Here is a 27,389-nt window from a genome sequence, read left to right as displayed (position 1 = left end):
ATGAGTGTGGTAATAGCAACAAAAATTTTATGACTTTATCTTCAGTCAAGCAACAACAACATAAAAGCGCCTTAGCTTCCTATGCCACTGAAATAGTAGTACCTACAACCAATAAGAGGCAATATGTGTGGCTGAGAAAGTTAACTTATGCATTTTGAATAGAGTTTCAATGTAGCTCTTCATGTTATATTGTTCAATATGTTATCCTTGTTGGCATTTTCCACCTTCTTTAGTCAGTTAATAGAATTTAATGCATATATATTCAGAAAAGAAATCTATATTAGCACTGATGCAGGGTATTAAACAAAAATGAACGAATTAAGTGACAATAATTCAATTTATCCTCTCTGATCCAAAATATCTATCATGCATTATTGTCAAATATAGGAATCTATATATATGTAATTGTGAGACAAACATAATAACACATGTCATTGACCCCAATGTCATCCTTCAAACAAAAGGATTCTTCCCATGTTTAAACTCGTCAAAATTTGTCTCTGGCCAATGTCTACAATTTTGTGTTAGTGGTTGCCGCATTTTCCATTATCTTGTTGTTCTCCAACTATTTAGATGACCTACCATTCATCATGTTCATTTCATTATTAAAGCAAACAAAAGTTGTACAACATTTATTTAACTGAGTACCCTACATGCCTAACTTGATTGTCATCTCTTCATGATATGTGTCTCTGTATCCATGCTCCAATTTGGAAAATGGAAAGCCTCTCTATTTATCTAAAAAAGAACCTATTCACCAAAAAATGTAAAGAATAGGTTGTTGTTCCACACTGTTGTCACTGCCTCTGACTCTGTCTACAACACGTGGCAGTGCAGGGTGATGTACTATTGGTTCAAGAAGTTAAGGGATGAAATAGGAGATGAATTTGGGATGGGGGGTTCACTAGGATCCTGCACTCTGGGAAGTCAGACTAGTTCATGGATGAGATCCCCACTTTGTTGCTTAGCCTTTGCCTGTTGGAATGGATCAGGTTTGGTTTTGATTTTGGTTTTGGTTTAGGGTTCTAAATTGAATTTGAATTCCTCTTAATTGGTTCTTGCAAAATTGTGTTTTTATGGGTTTGGTTGTGTGTTGTGATTATGTAAAAGGTTGTTAAAAAATGATTTTTTATTTTATTTTTTTATGTGGGGGGTTGAGTTTCTGGGTGATTTGTGTGAATGCACTTGTTATTGGAGAAAAAAGTTGTGTGAATTTTAGTTGGAATGGTCGAACAGTGTGAAAAAGTTTTAGGTTGTAAATTCATAACTATGGGTGTGATAATGCAAAAAGGTATATTAAAGAAATGAATTTTTATGTGGGGGGTTGAGTTTCTGAGTGATTTGTGTGAATTTTAGTTGGAATGGGCTAACAGTGTGAAAAAGTTTTAGGCTAGAAATTCACAACTGTGGATCTGATTATGCAAAAAGTTATATAAAAAAATTGAAATTTTTATATTGGTGCTTGAGTTTCTGGGTGATTTGTGTGAATGCACTTATTCTTGGAGGAAAAAATTGTGTGGATTTAGTTGGAATGCTCTAACAGTGTGAAAAAGTTTTAAACTTGTATCCAACAACTATGAATGGTCGTAGGTTGACTTTTTGGTAACTTCAAGTGCTGTTTTGATTATGGGTTATTTGTTGGCTTTGGTTGGGTTGGGTTATGTTTCTCTACTACTATGACTATGACTATTCAAAATGAAAGAATAAAGAAAGAAAGGAAATGTTTATACGGTTGCTTCAATTTCTGAATGATTTCACTTATTCTTTGTTAGAGATCTTATTAACCAGTGATATAGACAAAATAATGTATATATGTGGGGACATCTTTGTATGTATCCTAGTGGTAGTTGTTGGGTCTATAGGAGCACTCATTAATGGACCATCCTTCACACTTGAGATGTCCAATCCTCAGCATGAAGGGAATGTGTTAGAGATCTCGCATTGATAAGTGATACGACCAAATAGTCTGCATAAGTGAGGGAGAATCCTCACCCATGAATTATCTTTGAAGGTTAGGTTAGTCTTGAATCCAAATTATAAGATTTCTAAAGGGGGAAAAATGGCTATTGGAAATGTATACATATTTGTTCCAGATTTAGATTATGAGAGGCTAGTTCCTAACATAAATGGGTTTGAATAATTGAAGGACTAAAATCGTATTAATTTAAGTCAATTTCTTGTTTGTAAATTGTAAGGCACATTTTCAGTGATCAAAATCACTGGTTTATTCCTTATTCTTATGAATTCTAACTCATCTCTACTCTATAACAGGGTTACATAGTCCTTAACAGACCATGGGCATTTATGTAGTGGCTTCAAGAAGTAGATATTAAAGAAGAATATGACTTGTTTAACCTTAATCTCCATATTCCAAGCTGGAATCCATTTCTCTATCTTTCTCGTTCTCTCTTGGTGTCATACCTTAATTTCGTCCGGGGACCTTTGCTTGATGACATGCAACTTTTGTTTGGTCCTTGTGAGGTGCTTGGCACCCATCATTAGGCAATTTGTGAAATTCCGGGACATGCCGGAAAACAAAAGAAAATATTGATGCACAATCCGTAAGGTTCCGTGACACACCGGAAATCAAATGGAAGCATCGTTGCACAATTAGTGAGGTTCCGTAATATTTCGTAAGTCAAAAAGGGGATGATTATGTAATCCACAAGGTTCCGTAACATTACGGAAAGAAAACCAGTATCGTTACGAAATTCGTAAGTTTCCGTAACTTTACGAAAAAAGAATCACCAAAAAAAGGCAGGGGGTGTACTTAGTAAAAATGGGGGTGCAAATAGCAACCAGGCCCACTTGGGCCCTCCAGAAGATTCCTCCAGAAGGCTGTTGCTTCTGGAGGAAGCAACCCTGCTCGCCTGGGCGAGCTGGGTGGCAAGCTTCTCCCCCAATTTTCTATAAATAGGGGGAGAAGTGAAGTGAAAAAGGGTTCAGCCCCTTAGGCACTTCTCTCTCTTTCGAATTTGCTTGGAAAAATTGTTTCCGTGAAGAAAATGCAAGCCGAGGCGCTTCCGAAACATTTCCGTAACGTTTCCGTGAGGAATTTCGCGAAGGTTTCGACCGTTCTTCGACGTTCTTCATTCGTTCTTCATCGTTCTTCGATCTTCAACGGGTAAGTACCTCGAACCAAGCTTTTCGATTCATTCTATGTACCCGTGGTGGTCCACATTGTGTTTCGTGTATTTTTATTCTTGTTTCATTTACTTTTTATACCCCCTTTTGACGTGCTTAAGCCATTTTATTTAAGTCATTTCTCGCTTAACCTAAAAATAAAATAAATTTCCACCGATCGTTTGAATTGTATTATCCGTTAACTTCGGTTAAAATGAATTCCGACCGTTCGGTCGTGCCGTAACCACGTTGGAAATAAAAAAAAGAGGTAAAATAATAATATAATAATCAAAAAACGTCTTTTAGTAAAATAAAGCGAAAAATCAATCGGACATTTTCTCTTTGGGATTTCTCATTCTTAATTGAATTGACTAATACCTAAAGTGAAACTAAGGCTAAAATCAACTCGCCTAGTCAAGCTCGTCCATAAAAATAGGTTTTTGAAGTTTATCATTTCAATTTCTTACTAAGTAAAATGGATCATTTTCAAGGTCCAACGCCTTAAAATGATCACCTTTTAAGTAAAAAAGAATCACTTGATAAGAAAGAACTACGTAGGTCTGATTTCCTCATCGCAATTGAGGAATACGTAGGAGCAAAGGGAAACACCCTTGTCGACCACAAAAAGAGAAAAAAATATAAAAAAGGTATAAAGGATATAAAGACATAAAAAGGGAACATAAAAATCAAGGTCATGTTTGCACATTCGATTAAAGGCTGCCGTCCCTTGGGACGGACGTGTGGGGGGGCTAATACCTTCCCCGTGCGTAAATACAACTCCCGAACCTTTCACTTAAAAGTTCGTAGATCACATCTTTTCCGGTTTTTCCAACGTTTTCCTCAAATAAACGTTGGTGGCGACTCCGCGCGTATTCCTTTCGTGGAACACGCATCCCGCGAGTCACGCGTCGCCCTCCCGCCGAAGGGTAGGTTGCGACAGTTGGCGACTCCACTGGGGACTATTTTTAGAGAGTTAGGCCATTTAATCTTGTGCAATGTTTTACCGTGACTTACCCCTTTGTTGGTTTCCCTTCATTATGTTCTTGTGTATATAAACTCTTTGTTGCTTTTAGTGCGTTTTAAAATGTATGCATGAGGTAAATATTTATTCATTTGATGCACACAAACACCAACACTATTTGCACACACTGTGAGTTGAAAAAGGGCCCTATACCCGGGTTCATAGGAACATAAGGAGTGGAGGTGAATCTGTGATCATGCTAGGTCTCCGACTTGCTTGATTACAGTGAACCCTCATCTAGAGTTTTCCTCTTTGAAAACATATTGTTGCTAGTAGTCCCTACTGCTGCTGTATGTTCTTCGAAGGGGATAATACCTCTAGAAACCATCAAGAGAGATATGACTACCTTGGGGGTTATCACTAAATGCCTAGTTAGTTCTCTCCCTTATAGGTCCCTTAAATAGGGGCACGGAGCAAATACGCTGCGTGCCATTTTTCACACTGCCATGCATAAGTATCATATACCCTTTTGCTTATGTTCAGTGAATATTGTCATACTATGTACATTCCCGCATTACGCCTCTTTCATATGCATCGCATGTGGGTTCTGTCTTGATCCCCTCTATAGACAAATCAACGGAGGTTCCGGGTCACCGTTTTAAATACATACGTTGGGGCACTTTGCTACCCTAGATGTTGTGTCTAAGAAGGAGACAATGTCCCGGGCACCCGCATTCTTAAATTACATCTGTGTCATATGCATTCCTTCATGCATTCATCCATTCCACCCATGAGATATCGGAGTTTTGATTTGCACCAGCTTTTTGTCTCACCTTAGTAAGCATGAGAACAAATCAAATCGGCAAGAGGTTTTACCAAGTCAAGGTTAAAGGCCTAGATACCACCAGCATCAAGGAATTAGGGCGGTTGATGGAACCTCTCCAAATGCAAGCCTTCCGCAAGACTTACGGAAAGATCTTAGAGTTGACCATAGTAGAGGTATCCATAGAAGCCATTGCATCACTCACCCAATACTACGACCAGCCTTTGAGATGCTTCACGTTCGGAGACTTCCAATTGGTACCAACCATTGAAGAATTTGAGGAAATTCTAGGATGTCCTCTCGGGGGAAGAAAACCATACCTTTCCTCCGGGTGTCTCCCCTCTTTGAGCAGAATTGCAACTGTGGTCAAGGATTCAGCAAGAGGTTTGGACCGCATAAAACAGACTCGAAACGGCATAGCGGGCCTACCACGGAAGTACCTAGAAGACAAGGCGAGGGGTATGGCCAATCAAGGAGATTGGGTCCCGTTTATGGATGTGTTAGCTTTGCTAATTTTTGGGGTCGTCCTCTTTCCAAACGTAGATGGTTTGGTGGACCTAGCAGCAATCGACGCTTTCCTTGCATACCACCATAACAAGGAAAGTCCGGTGGTAGCTGTCTTGGCAGATTTATTTGACACATTTAACCGAAGGTGCGAAAAGAGTAGCGCACGGATCATCTGTTGCTTGCCCGCCCTCTGTGTTTGGTTGGTTTCACACCTGTTCCAGCAAGACACGAGGCAGCCATGTCCGCTCCAGAGCCATCACTCGTGTACTGAAAAGAGAAGAATAGATTGGGACCAGCTTTTGGCTGGGATAGGAGGTAGAACAATCATTTGGTTCCCCCGATGGAAGGAAGGAAAGGAGGGAGTCCTTTTCTCATGTGGAGGGTACCCAAACATTCCGCTGATAGGAACGAGGGGTTGTATTAACTACAATCCCGCGCTCGCTATAAGACAACTAGGGTACCCCATGAGGGGAGCACCGACGGAAGAAAGCATGTCTCCTTTCCTTGTGAGGGATTTCGGCGCGCAAAATTTCAAGGCTATACAAAGAATCCATAAGGCATGGGAAACCCCGTTAAGGAAAGATCAAGAACTTAGGAGCATTCGTAATGGCATCATTGGTGGTTACCATGAATGGCTGAAAGTTCATATACGAGGTTTAGATTGGCTCGTCAAGTTAAAAGTCGTCGGCGAAGAGAGTTTTGAAGCACCGGAAGAGGACGAAGAAGTCCAAGCTCTCAAAAGCGAGTTAGGAAAGGCGAAACTTGCCAAGGAGAAGTTCAAGTTGGCCGCTACACATATCCGGAAGGAGTGTGCCGGATTACGGGAAGAGAATGCAACTACCGCAAGAGACCAAGAGGGCTCGCAAGGAAGAGTATGGCCGTAACAAATTTCGCGGAGCTCTATGGGGTAGCAACAGTGAACTCAAGCTGCGAAGGGAAGAGAAGGACCAGTTGCGAGCACATAGCATGGTCTTGAAAGAGGAGTTAGTTGCCTGTTCAAGGTCCAAAAGGAGCTTGTCTCAGCGTTTATGCGAGACGGAGACCAACATGCTAGCTATCATCGCCAAGTACCAAGAAGAGTTAGGTCTAGCCACGACCCACGAGCATAGGGTCGCGGACGAGTATGCCCAAGTATACGCGGAAAAAGAGGCTAGAGGAAGGGTGATCGACTCTTTACACCAAGAGGCAACCATGTGGATGGATCGGTTTGCTCTTACCTTGAACGGGAGTCAAGAACTTCCCCGATTGTTAGCCAAGGCCAAGGTGATGGCGGACACCTACTCCACCCCCGAAGAAATTCATGGGCTTCTCGGCTATTGTCAGCATATGATAGACTTAATGACCCACATAATTAGAAATCGCTAGGAAACTTGTATGGTCTCTCAGACCTTGACTAGATACGACTTTTTGAAATAAAATGAGTTGGTCCCATGTTTTTACTCCAAAAAAAAAGCTTGTGCGAATCAAATCACTCCCGCATTTTATCTCTAGCATGCATTCTTTCTTTCTTTACCCACTCCTCACGTTTGGTTTTTTAGGGAAAAACACCATAACTAAACGCGCCACAAGGCATCCCTATCGCACCAGATCCAAATCTAGAACGATGGGTGATCAAGAGGAGACACAGGAACAGATGAAAGCCGACATGTCGGCTCTGAAAGAACAGATGGCTTCCATGATGGAGGCCATGTTAGGAATGAGGCAGCTTATGGAGAAAAACGTGGCCACCGCTGCCGCTGTCAGTTCGGCTGCCGAAGCAGACCCAACTCTCTTGGCAATTGCGCATCATCTTCCCTCAAACATAGTAGGACGGGGAAGGGACACACTGGGGCACGATGGCAACCCTCATCTGGGATACAACCGAGCGGCTTACCCTTATGGATTGCCGCCCAACTACTCACCACCCGTCCTGCAAGACGATGCGGGTCATATTGCTTCTCCCGTCCTTGAAAGAGAACCTCCTCAACAGCCCGACGAGGTCCACAAAGACCCTCAAGACTATGCTCGAAGGGATGTCGAGTTCTATCCCCCGATCCCCGAAGGGCCGGCACCCAGCATGTTGCCTCAGCCCAACATCACGACACAACCAATAGTTTTGTCCACGGAAGGACCGCCCCCGGCAACTGAAGAAAGGAGGAAGCTCGATCTCCTCGAGGAGAGATTGAGAGTCGTGGAAGGATTTGGGGACTATCCGTTCGCTGACATGACGGATCTTTGCTTAGTACCCGATGTTGTTATCCCCCTGAAGTTCAAGGTACCAGACTTCGACAAGTATAAAGGGACAACTTGTCCAAAAAACCATCTCAAGATGTACTGTCGCAAGATGGGCGCACACTCTAAGGATGAGAAGCTATTAATACAATTTTTTCAAGATAGCTTGGCCGGAGCCGCGGTAGTTTGGTACACTAATTTGGAAGCTTCCCGTATCCGTACTTGGAAGGATCTGATTACTGCCTTCCTAAGGCAATACCAGTATAATTCCGATATGGCTCCCGATCGCACTCAGCTGTAGAATATGTTCAAGAAAGAGGGCGAAACCTTTAAAGAATACGTACAGCGGTGGAGAGACCTAGCGGCACAAGTGGCTCCTCCCATGGTAGAAAGAGAGATGATCACCATGATGGTAGACACTCTGCCAGTGTTCTACTATGAGAAGCTAGTAGGTTACATGCCATCCAGCTTCGCGAACCTAGTGTTTGCCGGGGAAAGAATCGAGGTAGGGTTGAAAAGAGGAAAGTTCGATTACGTTTCATCCACGAGTGCGAATGCCAAAAGAATCGGGACAACGGGGGCAAAAAGGAAGGAAGGAGATGCCCATGCAGTCTCTTCAACACCCGCGTGGGTCAAACCCCCGCAGACACCTCATGGTACCCATCAGTACGCTCAACATCACCCAAGCTTCTCGGCTCATACCGGGAACACCTCCAGTTCAACACCTGTGCAGCCTAAGGCACCCACCCAGAGGGAAGCTCCCCAAGTTCCAACTCCGAACACAACTCGCCCGGCCGGTAATTCCAACGCAACAAGGAACTTCCCTCCGAGGCCATTTCAAGAATTCACCCCACTCCCAATGACGTACGAAGACCTCTTGTCGTCCCTCATCGCCAACCATTTGGCCGTGGTAACTCCCGGAAAGGTCCTCCAACCCCCTTTCCCAAAGTGGTATGACCCTAACGCAACTTGCAAGTACCATGGGGGTGTCCCGGGGCATTACATTGAAAAATGCTTGGCCCTTAAATACAAGGTCCAACATTTGATAGATGCTGGATGGCTGACTTTCCAAGAGGATCGGCCCAATGTGAGAACCAACCCGCTCGCCAATCATGGAGGGGGAGCGGTTAACGCCGTTGAGTCCGATAGGCCGCGCAGGTCTAAACCTTTAAAGGATGTGGCAACCCCTAGGAGGTTTATCTTTGAGGCCCTACAAAAGGGAGGTGTGATTCCCCATAGTGGGCGTAAGGAGGATTCTTGTTTGCTGCATTTCGGCGAGTTGCATGACATGGAAACGTGTTTGGGAGTAGAGGAATTGTTACAGCGGATGATAGATCAAGGTCGACTGGAAGTTGGTAGTGAAGGAAGAGAAGAGCAGCATATATGCATGCAGTCCAAGGATGGGAGCAGTGTTGCGAAGCCCAAACCCTTGGTGATATACTTCACCAAGGGCACAGCTTCGCAAAAACCCGGACACCCCTTAGCAGCTAAACCTGTTCCTTTCCCATACCAAAATAGCCACGCAGTCCCATGGAGTTATACACCTCCGAGGGAGAAGGAAGAAGAAGCCACCGATGTCAGCTCGTTGTCGGCTAAGGTAACAAATATCACGGGACTGAGTGGTGTGACCCGTAGCGGTCGTGTGTTTGCGCCTCCGGACCTACCAGTCCAACCCGCGAACGTCAAAGGGAAAGGAAAAGTGGTGGAGGAACAAGATGGTGAAGCACCCCGCGCTTCGAATAAAGATATTCCGGCGAAAGGTCTTCCGGAGAAAAAAGATGGTAAAAGGAGGTGCCGCTAGAAGAAGCCAGTGAGTTCCTCCGTATAATTCAGCAGAGCGAATTCAAGGTTATCAAACAGCTCAACAAAACTCCGGCCAGGGTCTCGCTGTTGGAGTTACTCATGAGCTCCGAGCCTCATCGGGCTCTGCTAATAAAACTTCTGAACGAGGCCCATGTGGCCCAAGACATCTCGGTAGAAGGTTTCGGAGGGCTGGTCAATAATATCACTGCCAACAACTATCTCGCCTTCGCCGAAGAAGAAATCCCCGCCGAGGGGAGAGGGCACAATAAAGCTTTACACGTATCAGTCAAGTGTATGGACCATATCGTAGCCAAAGTGCTCATCGATAATGGTTCCAGTTTAAACGTGATGCCTAAGAGCACTTTGGAGAAATTACCATTCAATGCCTCCCACTTAAAGCCGAGTTCAATGGTGGTTCGTGCCTTCGACGGCACCCGCCGAGAGGTTAGGGGAGAGATCGATCTCCCAGTACAGATAGGCCCTCACACCTGTCAAGTTACTTTCCAAATAATGGATATTAACCCCCCCCTACAGCTGTCTGTTGGGGCGCCCGTGGATCCACTCAGTGGGATTTGTTCCCTCTACACTCCACCAAAAGTTGAAATTCGTAGTGGAAGGGCATCTGGTCATCGTATCAGGCGAGGAAGACATCTTGGTGAGCTGCCCATCCTCTATGCCTTATGTGGAGGCCGCAGAGGAGTCATTAGAAACCGCTTTCCAGTCTTTCGAGGTGGTAAGCATTTCCTCCGTGGATTCCTTCTCTGGGCAAGCTTGCCTGTCCGATGCAGCAGTAATGATGGCCCGAGTTATGTTGGGGAACGGTTACGAACCCGGAATGGGTTTAGGCAAAGACAACGACGGCTGATGTAAAGAGAAGCATCGCGGGAAGGAAGAGTGGGGGTCAAAGCTCGCGGTTGAGACAAGAAAGTGAAGGAAGCCCACCCTGCCACATAAGTAGAAGCTTTATAAGCGCGGGTCTGGGAGACGAAGGTCAAGTGGTCGCGATATACGAGGATGATGTTCCGAGTACATTGGATTTGGTACGACCATGCCCTTCTGATTTCCAGCTGGGAAATTGGCGAGTGGAGGAACGCCCCGACATTTACGTAGCGAGCATAATGTAAACCTTTACGGTTTTAAAAGCTCTATAGTTGGGCCTAGGCTTTAGAGTTTTTTTTGGTTAAGGCTTTGTGTATTTTGTTTTTTAAATTTATAATACAAGGATCTTTCTTCATCTGTTCCTACGTCTCTACCCATTCTCATCCATTTGCATGCTTACTTCTTTTCTGAAACGGCAGATCCGATGACGAGTCCCCCGAAGGTACTAATACCTGGGACCCACCTATCAACTTCGAGTAAGAAACGAATCAAACGGAAGATGAAGGGAACGAGGATGTGGGACTTCCCCCAGAATTAGAAAGGATGGTCGCCCATGAGGACCAAGAAATGGGGCCTCATCAAGAAGAAACAGAACTAGTAGACTTGGGAATTGGCAGTGGAAAAAGGGAAGTAAAGATAGGCACAGGTACTACCGCACCTATCCGTGAAGAATTAATAATCCTGCTAAGGGACTACCAAGACATCTTTGCTTGGTCATACCAAGATATGCCCGGTTTGAGTTCTGACATTGTACAGCACCGATTACCTCTAAATCCCGAGTGTTCCCCGGTAAAGCAGAAACTGAGAAGGATGAAGCCCGAAACATCCTTGAAGATAAAAGAAGAAGTGAAGAAGCAATTTGACGCTGGTTTTCGGGCCGTCGCTCGGTATCCAGAATGGGTTGCCAACATTGTACCGGTCCCTAAGAAAGATGGGAAAGTACAAATGTGTGTGGATTATCGGGACCTGAATCGGGCCAGTCCCAAGGACAATTTTCCTTTGCCACACATCGATATCCTCGTGGATAACACGGCCAATTTCGCTTTATTTTCCTTCATGGACGGTTTCTCCGGTTACAATCAGATAAAGATGGCGCCAGAGGATATGGAAAAGACTACCTTCGTCACCCTGTCGGGGACGTTCTGTTACAAGGTGATGTCCTTTGGACTCAAGAATGCCGGAGCAACTTATCAACGGGCCATGGTAGCTTTGTTCCATGATATGATGCATCAAGAGATCGAGGTCTACATGGACGACATAATTGCTAAATCTAAATCCGAGGAAGAGCACCTTGTCAACCTGCGGAAGTTGTTCGAAAGGCTTAAGAAATATCAATTAAGGTTGAACCCCGCCAAGTGTACCTTTGGGGTCAAATCAGGGAAATTGCTTGGTTTCATCGTGAGCCAGAAAGGGATAGAGGTAGACCCCGAAAAGGTGAAGGCCATCCTTGAGATGCCAGAACCCCGTACTGAGAGGCAAGTCCGAGGCTTCCTGGGACGCTTGAATTATATTGCCAGATTCATATCGCAGCTCACCGCCATTTGTGAGCCATTGTTCAAGCTCTTACGCAAAAACCAAACTGATCGCTAGAATGAGGATTGCCAAGAGGCTTTTGGAAGGATCAAGAAGTGCCTTATGAATCCTCCCGTGCTTATGCCACCAGTACCTGGAAGGCCTCTCATCTTGTACATGACAATCTTAGACGAGTCAATGGGGTGTATGCTGGGGCAACATGACGAATCCGGAAAGAAAGAGCGCGCTGTTTACTACCTAAGTAAGAAGTTCACGACCTGTGAAATGAATTACTCCTTGCTCGAAAGAACGTGTTGTGCTTTAGTATGGGCATCCCATCGCCTAAGGCAGTACATGTTGAGCCATACTACCTGGTTGATATCCAAGATGGACCCGGTTAAGTACATCTTTGAAAAGCCAGCTCTCACGGGACGAATCGCCCGGTGGCAAGTCCTGCTATTCGAGTTTGATATAGTTTACGTCACCCAAAAGGCGATAAAAGGAAGCGCCTTAGCAGATTATTTGGCTCAACAGCCTCTTAACGACTATCAGCCCATGCATCCTGAATTCCCGGATGAGGACATCATGGCCTTGTTTGAGGAAAAATTGGACGAAGATCGGGACAAATGGACCGTATGGTTTGACGGAGCGTCAAACATTCTAGGCCACGGCGTTGGGGCAGTATTGGTCTCTCCGGACAATCAATGTGTACCTTTCACAGCCAGGCTAGGATTCGACTGCACCAACAACATGGCTGAATATGAAGCATGTGCCCTAGCCGTCCAGGCAGCAATTGACTCCAATGTCAAACTACTCAAGGTGTACGGCGACTCAGCGTTGGTAATCCATCAGCTGAGAGGGGAATGGGAAACTAGAGATCCCAAGATGATACCCTACAAAGCCTATATCAAGGAATTGGCTAAGACCTTTGATGAGATCTCCTTCCATCATGTTCCCTGCGAGGAAAATCAAATGGCGGATGCGCTTGCTACTTTGGCGTCTATGTTCCAGCTAACGCCGCACGAGGATCTACCCTACATTGAATTTTGGTGTCGTGGCAAACCCGCGCATTGTTGCCAAGTAGAAGAGGAACGGGACGGAAAGCCTTGGTATTTCGACATCAAGCGATATGTCGTAAGCAAAGAATACCCGCCAGAGATTACCGACATTGATAAGAGGACATTGAGAAGGTTGGCAGCCGGTTTCTTCATGAGCGGAAGCATACTGTATAAGAGAAATCACGACATGACACTCCTGCGGTGTGTGGATGCCTGGGAGGCAAATCACATGATCGAGGAAGTCCATGAGGGCTCGTTTGGAACGCACGCCAACGGGCATGCTATGGCCAGGAAGATCCTAAGAGCAGGTTATTACTGGCTTACCATGGAAAGTGATTGTTGTGTCCATGTGAGGAAATGCCACAAATGTCAAGCGTTCGCAGATAATGTCAATGCTCCACCACATCCTCTGAATGTCATGTCCGCCCCTTAGCCTTTCTCCATGTGGGGAATAGATGTCATCGGGGCCATTGAGCCCAAGGCCTCGAATGGTCATCGCTTCATCCTCGTAGCGATAGATTATTTTACCAAGTGGGTCGAGGCGGCCTCCTATACCAATGTCACGAGGGGTGTGGTGGTCAGGTTCATTAAGAAAGAGATCATCTGCCGATATGGTTTGCCAAGGAAGATTATCACGGACAACGGCACCAACCTGAATAACAAGATGATGGGGGAAATGTGCGAGGAGTTTAAAATCCAGCATCACAATTCCACACCCTACCGGCCAAAGATGAATGGAGCCGTGGAAGCGGCCAATAAGAATATCAAAAAGATTATCCAAAAGATGACCGTGTCATACAGAGATTGGCACGAAATGCTCCCGTTCGCGTTACATGGTTACCGAACTTCAGTGCGAACGTCAACTGGGGCAACGCCGTTCTCATTGGTATATGGGATAGAGGCTGTGTTACCGTTTGAGGTAGAAGTCCCGTCATTAAGGATCTTGGCAGAATCCGGATTAAAGGAGTCAGAGTGTGCTCAAACGCGCTATGACCAGCTCAACCTCATTGAGGGTAAGCGCTTAACGGCCATGAGTCATGGGCGCTTGTACCAGCAAAGAATGAAGAGTGCATTCGACAAGAAGGTACGCTTGCGCAAGTTCCATGAGGGAGACCTTGTGCTAAAGAAAATGTCCCATGCTGTCAAGGACAATCGAGGAAAATGGGCCCCAAACTACGAAGGGCCTTTTGTTGTGAAGAGGGCTTTTTCCGGAGGAGCCCTGGTGCTTACCAACATGGATGGCGAAGAGCTACCTTCACCCGTGAATTCTGATGTCGTCAAGCGATATTATGCTTAGAATCTGGGGCAATTAAGGATGTCGCTGCATGTTCTTTATCTTTATGTGTTTTCTGGATTTCCCCCAGGGATTCCCCGTCTACTGTATCTCTCGTTACAATCTTTCAAAGAAATGAACGTGGATTCGAGGCTTTAGCCCTCACGCTGGTTTCAAACCTTGCGTTAATTTGTGATCACCTGAGCCCTTCTGCTCAGTTCATGGGATGCCCCAAGCGCTTAATTAAAATTGAACCTAAACCAACTTTCACTAAAATTTGCTGCGTTTGAAAACATTCATGCATACGCATACACATGCATATTGTTGTGGTAAAACAGGGGCAGGATCATCTTGAGCTACCTTCTGGGGTGGGGACAAAACATGAACAGTAGAAACCAATCAAGGTAAGACAACGACGCGGTCAAGATTGGCCATACCTGGTTGTTTATTACTTGCAGGTACTTAGGAACGGATGCAAGTGGGGATGGGGTCACAACCGACCGATCGTTTCCCCTTCTCTGCGCTAAACAAGCAGAGAACGCCGCGCAAGGCAGCCCAGTATCCTTTGGATTCGCAGTATTTTACTACCATTGTTTGTTTTTAGTAATTAATGCCTAATTCTAACTTGAGTAGGCTCAAATAGGCAAAACACTGACCCATAAGGAAGGAGGGGACATGGTTAATGTTCCTCTCAAAAAAAAAAAAAGTGCAGGTTAGCTCGCCTGGGCGAGCAACCCCTGCACCAAAATATAAAAGTGACGAAAGGGGGGACGTTTTTGGATTCAAAAACTTCTTTTCCCCCCTTTCAAAAGCCATACCCACGGAATTTACGAGTTTGCAGCCCTAGGATCTCTACTTTTCGCATTCTTCGATTCCGTTTTGCGCTTTTATTCATCACCAACAAGTAAGTATTCCATCCTTAAGCTTTCTAGCTTTTCCTTGGTGTATTTTGATCTCCTTTTGGTGCTCTAAATTGTGGGAATGTGCTCAAATATGTGGGGCAATTTTGGTTTGTTTTCTTGCTTGATTGGTTTGAATTAGGGGTTTGTATGAGATGGCCCTAGGCCTATAATGCATTTTGAAGCAATGGGACATGCCACATTGTCCCCGTTCTCTTGCTATTAATGCCTAAACGCGCGCCCACCAAGTGTTCGGTGAAATGCCTCAATGGCATTAGCGCGTGATTTTCATAGGGAAACAACCCATGGGGCATTTTGGTTTGCACATATTTTCTATTTTTGGGACATGCATTCAGTTCCGAAAGGGCTAGAGTAATTGCCCCACATATATCCTAGGCCTAGGAACCAAAGTTTTTATGCAAAAGAACGCAAGAGGGGGTGCATATTGGGTAAAGTTACCCTTTTTGGCCGGCAATCAGCTATGAGCCACGCTACAATAATTTCCCTACGCCTAGATGTTTAGGAATTTTGCTCATCATAAATGTGTAGGTTTAGAATAGGTAGCAAAATACCTTTGGCAATTTACACTTTGGGTGTGGTAGCAAAATACTTGGATGTATGTACATGTAATTTTTGGTAGTCAAAATGTCTCACAAAAAATATATATATGTTGCATGTTATGTAAAGAAAATGCCTTACAGAAATACCTTTTAATTTGAATACAATTTTAGTCAGCAAAAGGAAATATACTTGAATTTGCATGCGGCTTTAGGTAGCAAAAATACTTGAATAAAGCATGAAATGTAGCACCTTATTGTGTAGATAGCCAAGATTCATCACAAATTTTGTATATGCATAGGTATTAGAAATACCAGAATGTGCACGTGTGCAATTTTTGGTAGCCAAGATGCTTTGAGTATGCATGTATGTAAATTTAGCCAAGGAAATGCATGTGATGTAGGTAGCAAATACACCTTGGAAGTACATATAAATAATCTAGGTAACGAAGGTGCCTTGATTGTGCATGGGTGCATTTTTCTTAGTTAGAAGAATATCTTGTGCGAGTGAATGTTCGTAAGGAAGTATGTGCATGAGTTTGCTCTAAATTTACATTGATGTTTGTGTTTATTGGAGGAGGTTGTATGCCATTTTTGTTTTAAGAGTAGCATTTCTTGGTAAAACTAACTTTCCAAATGTTTGCCTTCGCAGAAAATGGCCCCGAGGAAGCTTGCCTCAAAGAGGTCCAGGAAGGACAAGGCGGCCGAAGGAACTAGTTCTGCTCCTGAGTATGACAGTCACCGCTTTAGGAGCGCTGTACACCAGCAGCGCTTCGAGGCCATCAAGGGATGGTCATTTCTCCGGGAGCGACGCGTCCAGCTCAGGGATGACGAGTATACTGATTTCCAGGAGGAGATAGGTCGCCGGTGGTGGGCATCACTGGTTACCCCCATGGCCAAGTTCGATCCAGAAGTAGTCCTTGAGTTTTATGCCAATGCTTGGCCAACAGAGGAGGGCGTGCGTGACATGAGGTCCTGGGTGAGGGGTCAGTGGATCCCGTTTGATGCAGATGCTATCGGCCAGCTCCTGGGATATCCGTTGGTGCTGGAAGAGGGCCAGGAGTGCGAGTATGGCCAGAGGAGGAACCGGTCTAATGGGTTCGATGAGAAGACCATCGCCCAGTTGCTATGTATACCGGGGCAGGATTTTGCCCGGACTGCTGCAGGGAGGCGAGTGCGAATTATGCGCACCAACATGACCACCCTGACTCAGATATGGATGACTTTGCTGCTCAGCAACATCCTGCCAACCGACCATAATTCCGACCTCCCCCTGCCGAAGTGTCAGCTGGTGTACGCCATCCTGACGCGGATGAGCATCCATGTGGCTCAGTTAATCGCTGATGCCATCTATATTTTTGCAGGTATGGCGCCTACCAGGCACCCTTTGGATCCAGATAAGTCCAACAGGGCCCTGGGATTTCCCGCGCTGATCACAGGACTCTGCCAGTCGTTCGGAGTCCCCGTGGCACCTACCAAGGTGATTCGGCCGCCCATCACCCGGGCTTTTATTGAGAAGTACTGCACCCAGAGACAGGCTCAGGGGAATGCTCCACAGGCCGCGGGCGCGCCACCACCACCTCATCAGGCTGGCCCGGCTGGGTCATTTGACATGGAGCAGTATTTACGGCATTTGGTTCGCCAGCAGGCGGCCAACCACCGGGCACATGTACAGACCCATGATTGTCTGTACCAGCTGAGCCTCAGCATGTAGAGCCAGGGCTTCGCTTCTTTTTCATGCCCTACTCCAGACCAGTTCAGGGCAGAGGTCGCATGGCCCGGGGATTGGCCCGAGGCCCAAGCAGGAGAGGCGCCCCCAGAAGCTCCCGGCGATGGAGAGGAGGCCCATGAGGACGAGGAGATGGCCGATTTGCTTGACTTCTTGGGAGGGAGTGGAGCTACATGACTGGGAGATCCCCAGATTCATGTTTTCTTTCATATTTCTTTTATCATTTTTATGTTTTTTTGACTTGAGAGACTAGTGTTTGTTTTTGTTGTTTCGATTGTCATTTGTACAGCGCATACATTTTTGTTTGGATTGTTGCGTTAGTGTTTATATCATTACTATCAATGATGTTTGAAATTCTGGAACCGTGTAGAGTTCTTCGTTTAGGAACATCGTCCAAAAAAAATAAATAATAAAACAAACAAAAATCATGATAAAAATTAAAAATAAAAAAAATGAAAAAGAGAGGAAAAAGAAAAGAGAAATAAGTTGTTTAGCTGAAAAACCGACATGCTTTTGAAAAGAGATGACTTCCAACTCTTCTTTGGGAAATTCGCCGATCATAGCTAGTTTTTGAAAAAATGTGTGTACACCTGAAGGGTGAATGCTATGAAATTTTCCCGAGTACCTGAAATGGACTCGGATGAATGCACAAATTGATAAAAGAACATATTTTGGAAACATTGGGTTGACTAAAATAGAGGAAATGAATCCTGAGCCCTAGCATCACATGACCATAAAAATTTGACACTTGAGTGTCCACATAGGTGCATGCATGACCAGTTTTGCATAAAGTTTCCAAATCATCATTTTTGTATTTGTGTCATGGAAATAATGTGGGGCATCCCTTTTTATCCTTGAACCAAACCCAAACCCTGACATGTATCATGACTAGCCATTCTACAAGCCTTGAGCCAAAATCCTAACTCACCATAAACCTTGACCCAGGGTGAGAATGTCAATCCTTACCCTCGGAAGAGAAGAAAAAGAGAAGGAAAATTTCCAATCAAAGAGAAAAAAAAGAGAAGGAAAATTTCCAATCAAAGAGAAAAAAAAGAGAAGGAAAATTTCCAATCAAAGAGAAAAAAGAGAAGGAAAATTTCCAATCAAAGAGAAAGCAAAAAAGGAGAGAAGGAAAATTTCCAATCAAAGAAAAAAAGAGAGGAAAGGAAATTCCCAATCAAAGAGTGGGAGAAAGCGAAAAGAAAAGAAAGAAAATTCCCAGCCAAAGAATGGGAGAAAGTAAAAAGGAAGGAAAGAAAGCTCTTGATCAAGGATCGAAAGAAAACAGAAGAAATGTGCAGAAAGGTCTTTGGACCAGACAATATCTGAACAATACAGAATTGTCACCAAATGAACAAAAAGAAGGAAAGGAAACCACGAACTAAAGTGGTCTTCTCCCTTTAATTACCAACCAAAATCCTTTGCGTCGGCGACTTTTTCGCCCCGCACTAAACAAAAACAGAAAAAGAAAAAAGGCAAAAAAAAACACACAAAAGCCGAAAAAAAAAAACCCACCAAAAGAACCCATTCCCAAGGGAAGTCCTATTGATCCATGATCATACATGTAATTTTTGATTTGATAGGAAATGATTTGTAAAATCAAGTCATGACATATCTATGGTTCGGAATTAGGATAAAACACTTACCTGTGCGAGATTGATACACTTTGAGTGGATTTCTTCTATTTTTGTCGAACCCAGTGTTTCCTCTAAATGGTCATTTAGAAACGAAATGCTAAACATCCAAAATCTCATTTATGGTTATGAGAAAATTTCATCAGCATACTCTCCTTCCCCGGTAGACGCATTGTTTTTCACTCAAAAAGGCATATGCTGCTCTAATCAGTTGGAATATTTGTCTCTTTGCTAAAGCATGTTTGCATTTTAGTGGAGAAAACACCGAGACTTTTTCAAGTCTCACAAGTTATCCAGAACTACGTAGGTCTGAGTTCCTCATTGGAGGATACGTAGGAGCAAGAGCCTCGCTTTTGTCGACCACACCACCTTTTGTTGTCATGACCCAAGAGCTGGTAGCCCGCGGAGACACCTTACGGTTATCCGCACCTCGTCATTCAGTGACCCCATGTGTGATTGACGAGCAGAGGCCAATGTGGTCATTTGCGCCCTTTCCGGAGGTGTCAGCATCTTCCGGTGGAGACTTTTTCAAGTCTCACAAAGTTATCCAGAACTACGTAGGTCTGAGTTCCTCATTGGAGGATACGTAGGAGCAAGAGCCTTGCTTTTGTCGGCCGCCCCACAATCTCTGTCATACTGACCCTGAGGTCATATGACATGCGGAGACAAATTATGGTCATTCCACACACCTTTTGCCATTCAGACACAGTCGTGTCCGATGGCACGCAGAGACAAATTATGGTCATTCTGCACCCTTTTGTCATCCAGAGGCGGCGGGCCCGATGACATGCGGAGACAAATTATGGTCATTCCGCACACCTTTTGCCATTCAGACACAGTCGTGTCCGATGGCACGCAGAGACAAATTATGGTCATTCTGCACCCTTTTGTCATCCAGAGGCGGCGGGCCCGATGACATGCAGAGACAAATTATGGTCATTCCGCACCCCTTTTGCCATTCAGACACAGTCGTGTCCGATGGCACGCAGAGACAAATTATGGTCATTCTGCACCCTTTTGTCATCCAGAGGCGGCGGGCCCGATGACATGCGGAGACAAATTATGGTCATTCCGCACCCCTTTTGCCATTCAGACACAGTCGTGTCCGATGGCACGCAGAGACAAATTATGGTCATTCTACACCCTTTTGTCATCCAGAGGCGGCGGGCCCGATGACATGCGGAGACAAATTATGGTCATTCCGCACACTTTTTGCCATTCAGACATAGTCGTGTCCGATGGCACGCAGAGACAAATTATGGTCATTCTGCACCCTTTTGTCATCCAGAGGCGGCGGGTCCGATGACATGCGGAGACAAATTATGGTCATTCCGCACCCCTTTTGCCATTCAGACACAGTCGTGTCCGATGGCATGCAGAGACAAATTATGGTCATTCTGCGCCCTTCGTCAATCGCGGCCGACAAGCCCGTTGACACGCGGAGATTTACATCATCTTCCGCACTTACAAGATTTGTCATACTGACTTTTGAGTCACGCTGACGGGCGGAAATACCCGAGTGGTTATCCGTATAAACATTCTTTTGCTATCTGTAAGACAGAACGCTTGATAGCATGCAGAGACTGACATCGTCTTCTGCACCTTTTGTTCCCCTGGGAACAACAAGTCATTTGCATGCGGAAATTTTATGGTCACCCGCGACTCTCGTCAACCGAGAGGAACGAAATTAGTGTCTTATCTTTACTTTCCTTTTATCTCCAATAAAAGACAAGTAAAGAGGGGCAACTGTCATACCCTAATTTTGTCCAGGGACCTTTGCTTGATGACATGCAACTTTTGTTTGGTCCTTGTGAGGTGCTTGGCACCCATCATTAGGCAATTTGTGAAATTCCGGGACATGCCGGAAAACAAAAGAAAATATTGATGCACAATCCGTAAGGTTCCGTGACACACCGGAAATCAAATGGAAGCATCGTTGCACAATTAGTGAGGTTCCGTAATATTCCATAAGTCAAAAAGGGGATGATTATGTAATCCACAAGGTTCCGTAACATTACGGAAAGAAAACCAGTATCGTTACGAAATTCGTAAGTTTCCGTAACTTTACGAAAAAAGAATCACCAAAAAAAGGCAGGGGGTGTACTTAGTAAAAATGGGGGTGCAAATAGCAACCAGGCCCACTTGGGCCCTCCAGAAGATTCCTCCAGAAGGCTGTTGCTTCTGGAGGAAGCAACCCTGCTCGCCTGGGCGAGCTGGGTGGCAAGCTTCTCCCCCAATTTTCTATAAATAGGGGGAAAAGTGAAGTGAAAAAGGGTTCAGCCCCTTAGGCACTTCTCTCTCTTTCGAATTTGCTTGGAAAAATTGTTTCCGTGAAGAAAATCCAAGCCGAGGCGCTTCCGAAACGTTTCCGTAACGTTTCCGTGAGAAATTTCGCAAAGGTTTCGACCGTTCTTCGACATTCTTCATTCGTTCTTCATCGTTCTTCGATCTTCAACGGGTAAGTACCTCGAACCAAGCTTTTCGATTCATTCTATGTACCCGTGGTGGTCCACATTGTGTTTCGTGTATTTTTATTCTTGTTTCATTTACTTTTTATACCCCCTTTTGACGTGCTTAAGCCATTTTATTTAAGTCATTTCTCGCTTAACCTAAAAATAAAATAAATTTCCACCGATCGTTTGAATTGTATTATCCGTTAACTTCGGTTAAAATGAATTCCGACCGTTCGGTCGTGCCGTAACCACGTTGGAAATAAAAAAAAAAGAGGTAAAATAATAATATAATAATCAAAAAACGTCTTTTAGTAAAATAAAGCGAAAAATCAATCGGACATTTTCTCTTTGGGATTTCTCATTCTTAATTGAATTGACTAATAACTAAAGTGAAACTAAGGCTAAAATCAACTCGCCTAGTCAAGCTCGTCCATAAAAATAGGTTTTTGAAGTTTATCATTTCAATTTCTTACTAAGTAAAATGGATCATTTTCAAGGTCCAACGCCTTAAAATGATCACCTTTTAAGTAAAAAAGAATCACTTGATAAGAAAGAACTACGTAGGTCTGATTTCCTCATCGCAATTGAGGAATACGTAGGAGCAAAGGGAAACACCCTTGTCGACCACAAAAAGAGAAAAAAATAAAAAAAGGTATAAAGGATATAAAGACATAAAAAGGGAACATAAAAATCAAGGTCATGTTTGCACATTCGATTAAAGGCTGCCGTCCCTTGGGACGGACGTGGGGGGTGCTAATACCTTCCTCGTGCGTAAATACAACTCCCGAACCTTTCACTTAAAAGTTCGTAGATCACATCTTTTCCGGTTTTTCCGACGTTTTCCTCAAATAAACATTGGTGGCGACTCCGCGCGTATTCCTTTCGTGGAACACGCATCCCGCGAGTCACGCGTCGCCCTCCCGCCGAAGGGTAGGTTGCGACATTTGGGATTTTGGTTTTGACTTTTGTTAGTTTTGTATATCAATTACATATTGATGTCAGAGCCAGATCATATAATTGTCAAACCTATACTCAACTTAGCCAGAGATGGGCTAGGAGCTGCATTCCCTTTCTTTTACATTGAGCCTAAGAAGTATGAAACGGTGCTAAGGAAGTACTTTCTTGAGGAGAAGGGACCAATAACCAATATTGATCCAATTGGGAATTCACCTGTTATTGTTAGGAAGGTATCGGTCAAAATAATTTTCTTTGATAATAATGAATACTCTTTATTTTGGGCCTTTTTTTTAATTTTTTGTGGAAAACATGTTAGGAATTCCTCAAGAAGATTGCTCCCACTTGGATGAATGTTTCTCTGGCAACGAAGGATCCTGAAACTGATAAAGCTTTTGGATGGATGCTTGAAATGTAACTTTATTTGCTTTCTTTCTCTTGTCCATACTAATATCTTTTCTTAACCTCACTTGACTTTTTTTATGTTTTTCTTTTGTATCATTGTTTTAGGTATGCTTATGTTGTTGCATCTACTCTTCATGGTGTTCGTAACATATTACACAAGGACTTCATGATTCAGGTTCAATAAGGTTCTCTCTTTTATTTTTATTTTTTTCTGATGGCCAGTATTAATAAGTAAATTATACAAGGACTTCATGTTAATATGTAATAGTGAATAAGCTTAGAACAATATTTAAGAATTGGTATCATACACTACTACTAGACCTCCTCAAGTAAAACACATTAGTCCCGTATAGCCATTTAAATGACCAATAGTAGTAGTCTAGATAAAAAATTTAATAAGTAGGAAATAAAATAAAATAAATCAAACTTCTTGCACACGATAAAATCAATTTATGCATTCCAACTGTTTTAGGAGCTCACTTATCCAACTTCTTCATAAGCACTATAAACTTAGGAGTTTGATATTTTTCTTGGAAAAGTTTCAACACTAAGGTTTTATAATGAAAATGTTCTTATAAGCTAATCCAAACTAGGCTTATTGAAGCTTGTTTAAGTGCAACCTAAACCATATATTTAAATAAAGAAAAGATAAAATTCTAAAATGTCGATTTTTTTAAAAAAAAAAAAGTGTACTACATTTTGCATACTTCCTTGTTAATGTATGTAACATGATATAGAAGTCACATAGAATTGTACGAGAATAATGTTGTATTCATTTTTCCATTGTCAACCTAGACTTTTTTTTCTTCTTATTATTACAATTTGAAGGTTTTTGGACTATCCTTCATTGCTTTTCATTTTCTAACATTACACTAAAATGCATACTTACATTGTCTGTATAAACTGAATTCACCACAAGCACTCTCCATCTTCAAATTTACTAACACTTGTTTGTTATTATGCGTGTCAACCTCCATGGGAGAAAGAAATTGGCAAGACATACATAATTCACTACACTTATGGCTGTGACTATACAATGAAGGTACTGTGCTGTGGATTGAGCTCCTACACATTTTTATTATGAGGTTCTCTGAAGAAAGGGAAAAGATGAAAAGAAGGAAAACTGATATTTAATTTAATTACCACTCATGGAGCAGTACATATACATATCTCTTTTATTGCTTAGAGTTGTTACTCAATGTATGATGTTAAATATTTTTTAGTATTTGTGAATGGAAAGTTCAACAAAGATCCCAAGCTTGTGAAAGCTGAAGACTTCTTCAGACATATAGGTTCAAACGTGACTCAAGTGTCTGTTGATCAACTACTGGGACTAAACACGTTGGGCATAGATTTGGCTCACATAGATTTCACACCAAAGGGTTTGAACGCTCCCCACACTCACCCTCGGGGCACTGCGATCCTTATAGTCCTTGAGGGTACTCTCTATGTTGGATTTGTGACTTCCAATCAAGATGGAAATCGCCTCTTCAACAAAGTGCTGAACAAGGATGATGTGTTTGTGTTCCCAATTGGTCTCATTCATTTCCAACTCAATGTGGGATATGGCAATGCTGCCACCATTGCTGGTCTTAGCAGTCAAAATGTAGGAGGCATTGTTGAACAAGTGGCCTCAGAAATTTTAAGAAGGGGGGGTTGAATTAAGATTCCGTTGACTATTCCTAATTGAAAATTTCCCTTTCTTAGATATTCCCTAGATTCAATTATTTCTTTAATTGTAAGTTACTTGAATAACAAATAAGAAGAAGTAAACTTAAAGAAATATAAACACAACAGAAAGTAAAAGAGATTAAGGAAAGAGAGAATGCAAAACAGGATTTATATTGGTTCGGCCACAACCTGTGCCTACGTCCAGTTCCCAAGCAACCCGCTTGAGATTTCCACTATCCTTGTAAAATCCTTTACAAGCAATGAACCACAAAGGACTTCCCTCCTTTGTGTTCAGTGATTACAACCAAGAAATTATTCCCACTTCTTGCAATGAACCCCAAGGAGCATTGGCCCCTTGTGTCCAGTGATAACAACCAAGAAGTTATACCCACTTCTTGCAATGAACCCAAAAGACATTGGTCGTTTGTGTCCAGTGATCAACCAAGAAGCAAATCCTGCTTCTTGCAATGAACCCAAGGAACGTTGGTCCCTTGTGTTCAGTGTTTGCAACCAAGAAGACCGTCTCTTGAAAACAGTCACCAAGAGTAGGTCTCTTGAAAAGCTTTTTGTAATAATGGAGGAAAGGAAGAAAATAGAATAGCACAAGCTTTTGCCCAATGAACTTTTCTTGACAAAGCAAGTGTTGAACAAAAAACTCTTAGAAAGAAGTTGAGAAATCTTCATTTTTAAATTCATGCCATGGTCACATATTTATAGCCATTTGATGGCTCTTGAAGAAACCATGTTAAAAGTTGTGACTTTTGGCAATTTCTTCAAAACCAATCACTTTTAAAAAGTTGTGACTCGTGGCAAAAACCAGTCACTTTAAAAGTTGTGACTCTTGGCAATTTTTCAAAACCAGTCACTGGTAATCGATTACCATAATGGTGTAATCGACTACACAGTTTATTTTATCAAAAGTTGTGACTCTTCATGTTGAGATTTGAAATCCAACATTCAAAAACCACTAGTAATCGATTACAAATATTGTGTAATCGATTACATTATTTTGAAAATATTTTGTCACAAGTTGTGACACTTGAGATTTGAAATTCAATGTTCAAAAATATTGGTAATCGATTACATGCTCATGGTAATCGATTACTACTTTGTAAAACAGTTATAAAACTATTTTGGGCTTCTGGTAATTGATTACTGCCTTATGGTAATCGATTACCAGAGAGTAAAAACTATGGTAAAAGATTTTTCTTTGAAATTTTTTTTTTGGACAAATTGTGTTATTCAATCTTTTCTTTGAAAAATTCTTTTTATACTTATCTTGATGCTTTTCTTGAGGTTCTTGCATATCTTGAGTCTTCTCTTGAATCTTCTTGATTTCTTTAATCTTGTTTGAATGGATCTTTAATAATCTTTGGCATCATCAAAATAATCTTGGAAGCTTTGATTCTACAATCTCCCCCTTTTTGATGATGACAAATCCTGAAATCAAGAGAATATATGCAATATTTGATCTATCGTTCACTCATCTCTTTCTCCCCCTTTCTTTTTGAATTTATGCATAATTTAAAAACTTAGTAAATATAATATCTTGATTTCTAAAATACCCATTTTTCTCTCCCCCTTTGGCAACATCAAAAAGCCAAAGTGCGTGAAAAAATAAAATCATACATAAATAATTCTAAAACATACACAAAACATAATTTTAATAACACATTCATAAATTTCAGTCATAGTCATATATCATATGCTAACAAACATAGCAACAAAACAAAAACACAATGAACACCTATTTATCTAAGTCACTAGCATTTAAAAGACCAAGTTCTCTTCTAATGACAAAGAATGTTTCCTTTGGGAGAGGTTTGGTGAAGATGTCAGCAAGTTGATTTTTAGTTTCTACGTATTCTATAAATTGGCAAGTTCTACTAGTGCTTTTCCTGTCAGTTTTGGATCCGGCAAAATCAGAATCAGAATAACCTATTAAGTTGCATGTAGAGTTTTTAGGATACCATAATCCTAGGTTAATAGTTCCTAAGAGATATCTGATAATCCTTTTTACTGCACTCAAGTGTGATTGTTTGGGATTGGATTGGAATCTAGCACACATGCATACACTAAACATGATGTCTGGTCTACTGGCAGATAAATAGAGAAAAGATCCAATCATACATCGATATTGTTTCATGTCTATAGACTGACCAGATTCATCTTTATCTAAGTAACAACCAGTGCTCATGGGTGTGGCCATGTGCTTTGAATTTTCCATCCCAAATCTTTTGATCAGTTCTTTGCAGTACTTGGCTTGGTTGACAAATATGCCTTCGTTGGTTTGCTTAATTTGTAGCCCAAGGAAGTAGTTTAAATCTCCCATCATTGACATCTCAAATTCGCTTTGAATATTAAGAGAAAATTCCCCTTTAGAGAATGCTCCCAAAGGGTTTGAACACTCCCCACACTCACCCTCGAGGCACTATGATCCTTATAGTCCTTGAGGGTACTCTCTATATTGGATTTGTGACTTCCAATCAAGATGGAAATCGCCTCTTCAACAAAGTGCTGAACATGGGTGATGTGTTTGTGTTCCCAATTGGTCTCATTCATTTCCAACTCAATGTTGGATATGGCAATGTTGCCGCCATTGCTGGTCTTAGCAGTCAAAATGTAGGAGGCATCACTATTTCCAATGCTTTGTTTAAAGCTAATCCACCTATTTCTTCTGAGGTTCTCACCAAAGCTTTCGAGGTGGACAAGAGCATAATTGATTATCTTGAAAAGAAATCTTGGTATGACAACAATAACTGATTTGGGAGTATGGACGAGTATTTCACACTAGCTTGTTACTATATAATTTATTACTTTATTGTTTCAATCACCCTATACAACAGACCTAATAAATAAAATTTAATGTATGTGGGTTATTAATTTTTATACATAATATTTGTTCTTTTTTGAGTTTGATTTGATTTATTACATACT

General features: G+C 42.6%; 1 protein-coding gene and 1 pseudogene across 1 annotated transcript; both read left to right on the top strand.

The window, feature by feature from the left end:
* LOC114371419 lies at positions 1-23,993 on the top strand (annotated as a pseudogene).
* On the top strand, positions 23,980-27,215 carry LOC114371418 (germin-like protein subfamily 1 member 7). The gene is made up of 2 exons (XM_028328872.1): positions 23,980-24,394; positions 27,082-27,215. The coding sequence occupies exons 1-2, from the start codon at positions 23,980-23,982 to the stop codon at positions 27,213-27,215; spliced, it is 549 nt and encodes a 182-aa protein (XP_028184673.1).
* Positions 27,216-27,389: the final 174 nt, after the last annotated feature.

The sequence above is a fragment of the Glycine soja genome, chromosome 10, assembly GCF_004193775.1.
Source record: "Glycine soja cultivar W05 chromosome 10, ASM419377v2, whole genome shotgun sequence".
Lineage (NCBI taxonomy): Eukaryota > Viridiplantae > Streptophyta > Magnoliopsida > Fabales > Fabaceae > Glycine > Glycine soja.
Note: the sequence above shows the minus strand (reverse complement) of the source record. Positions and strands in the feature narration are given on the sequence as shown.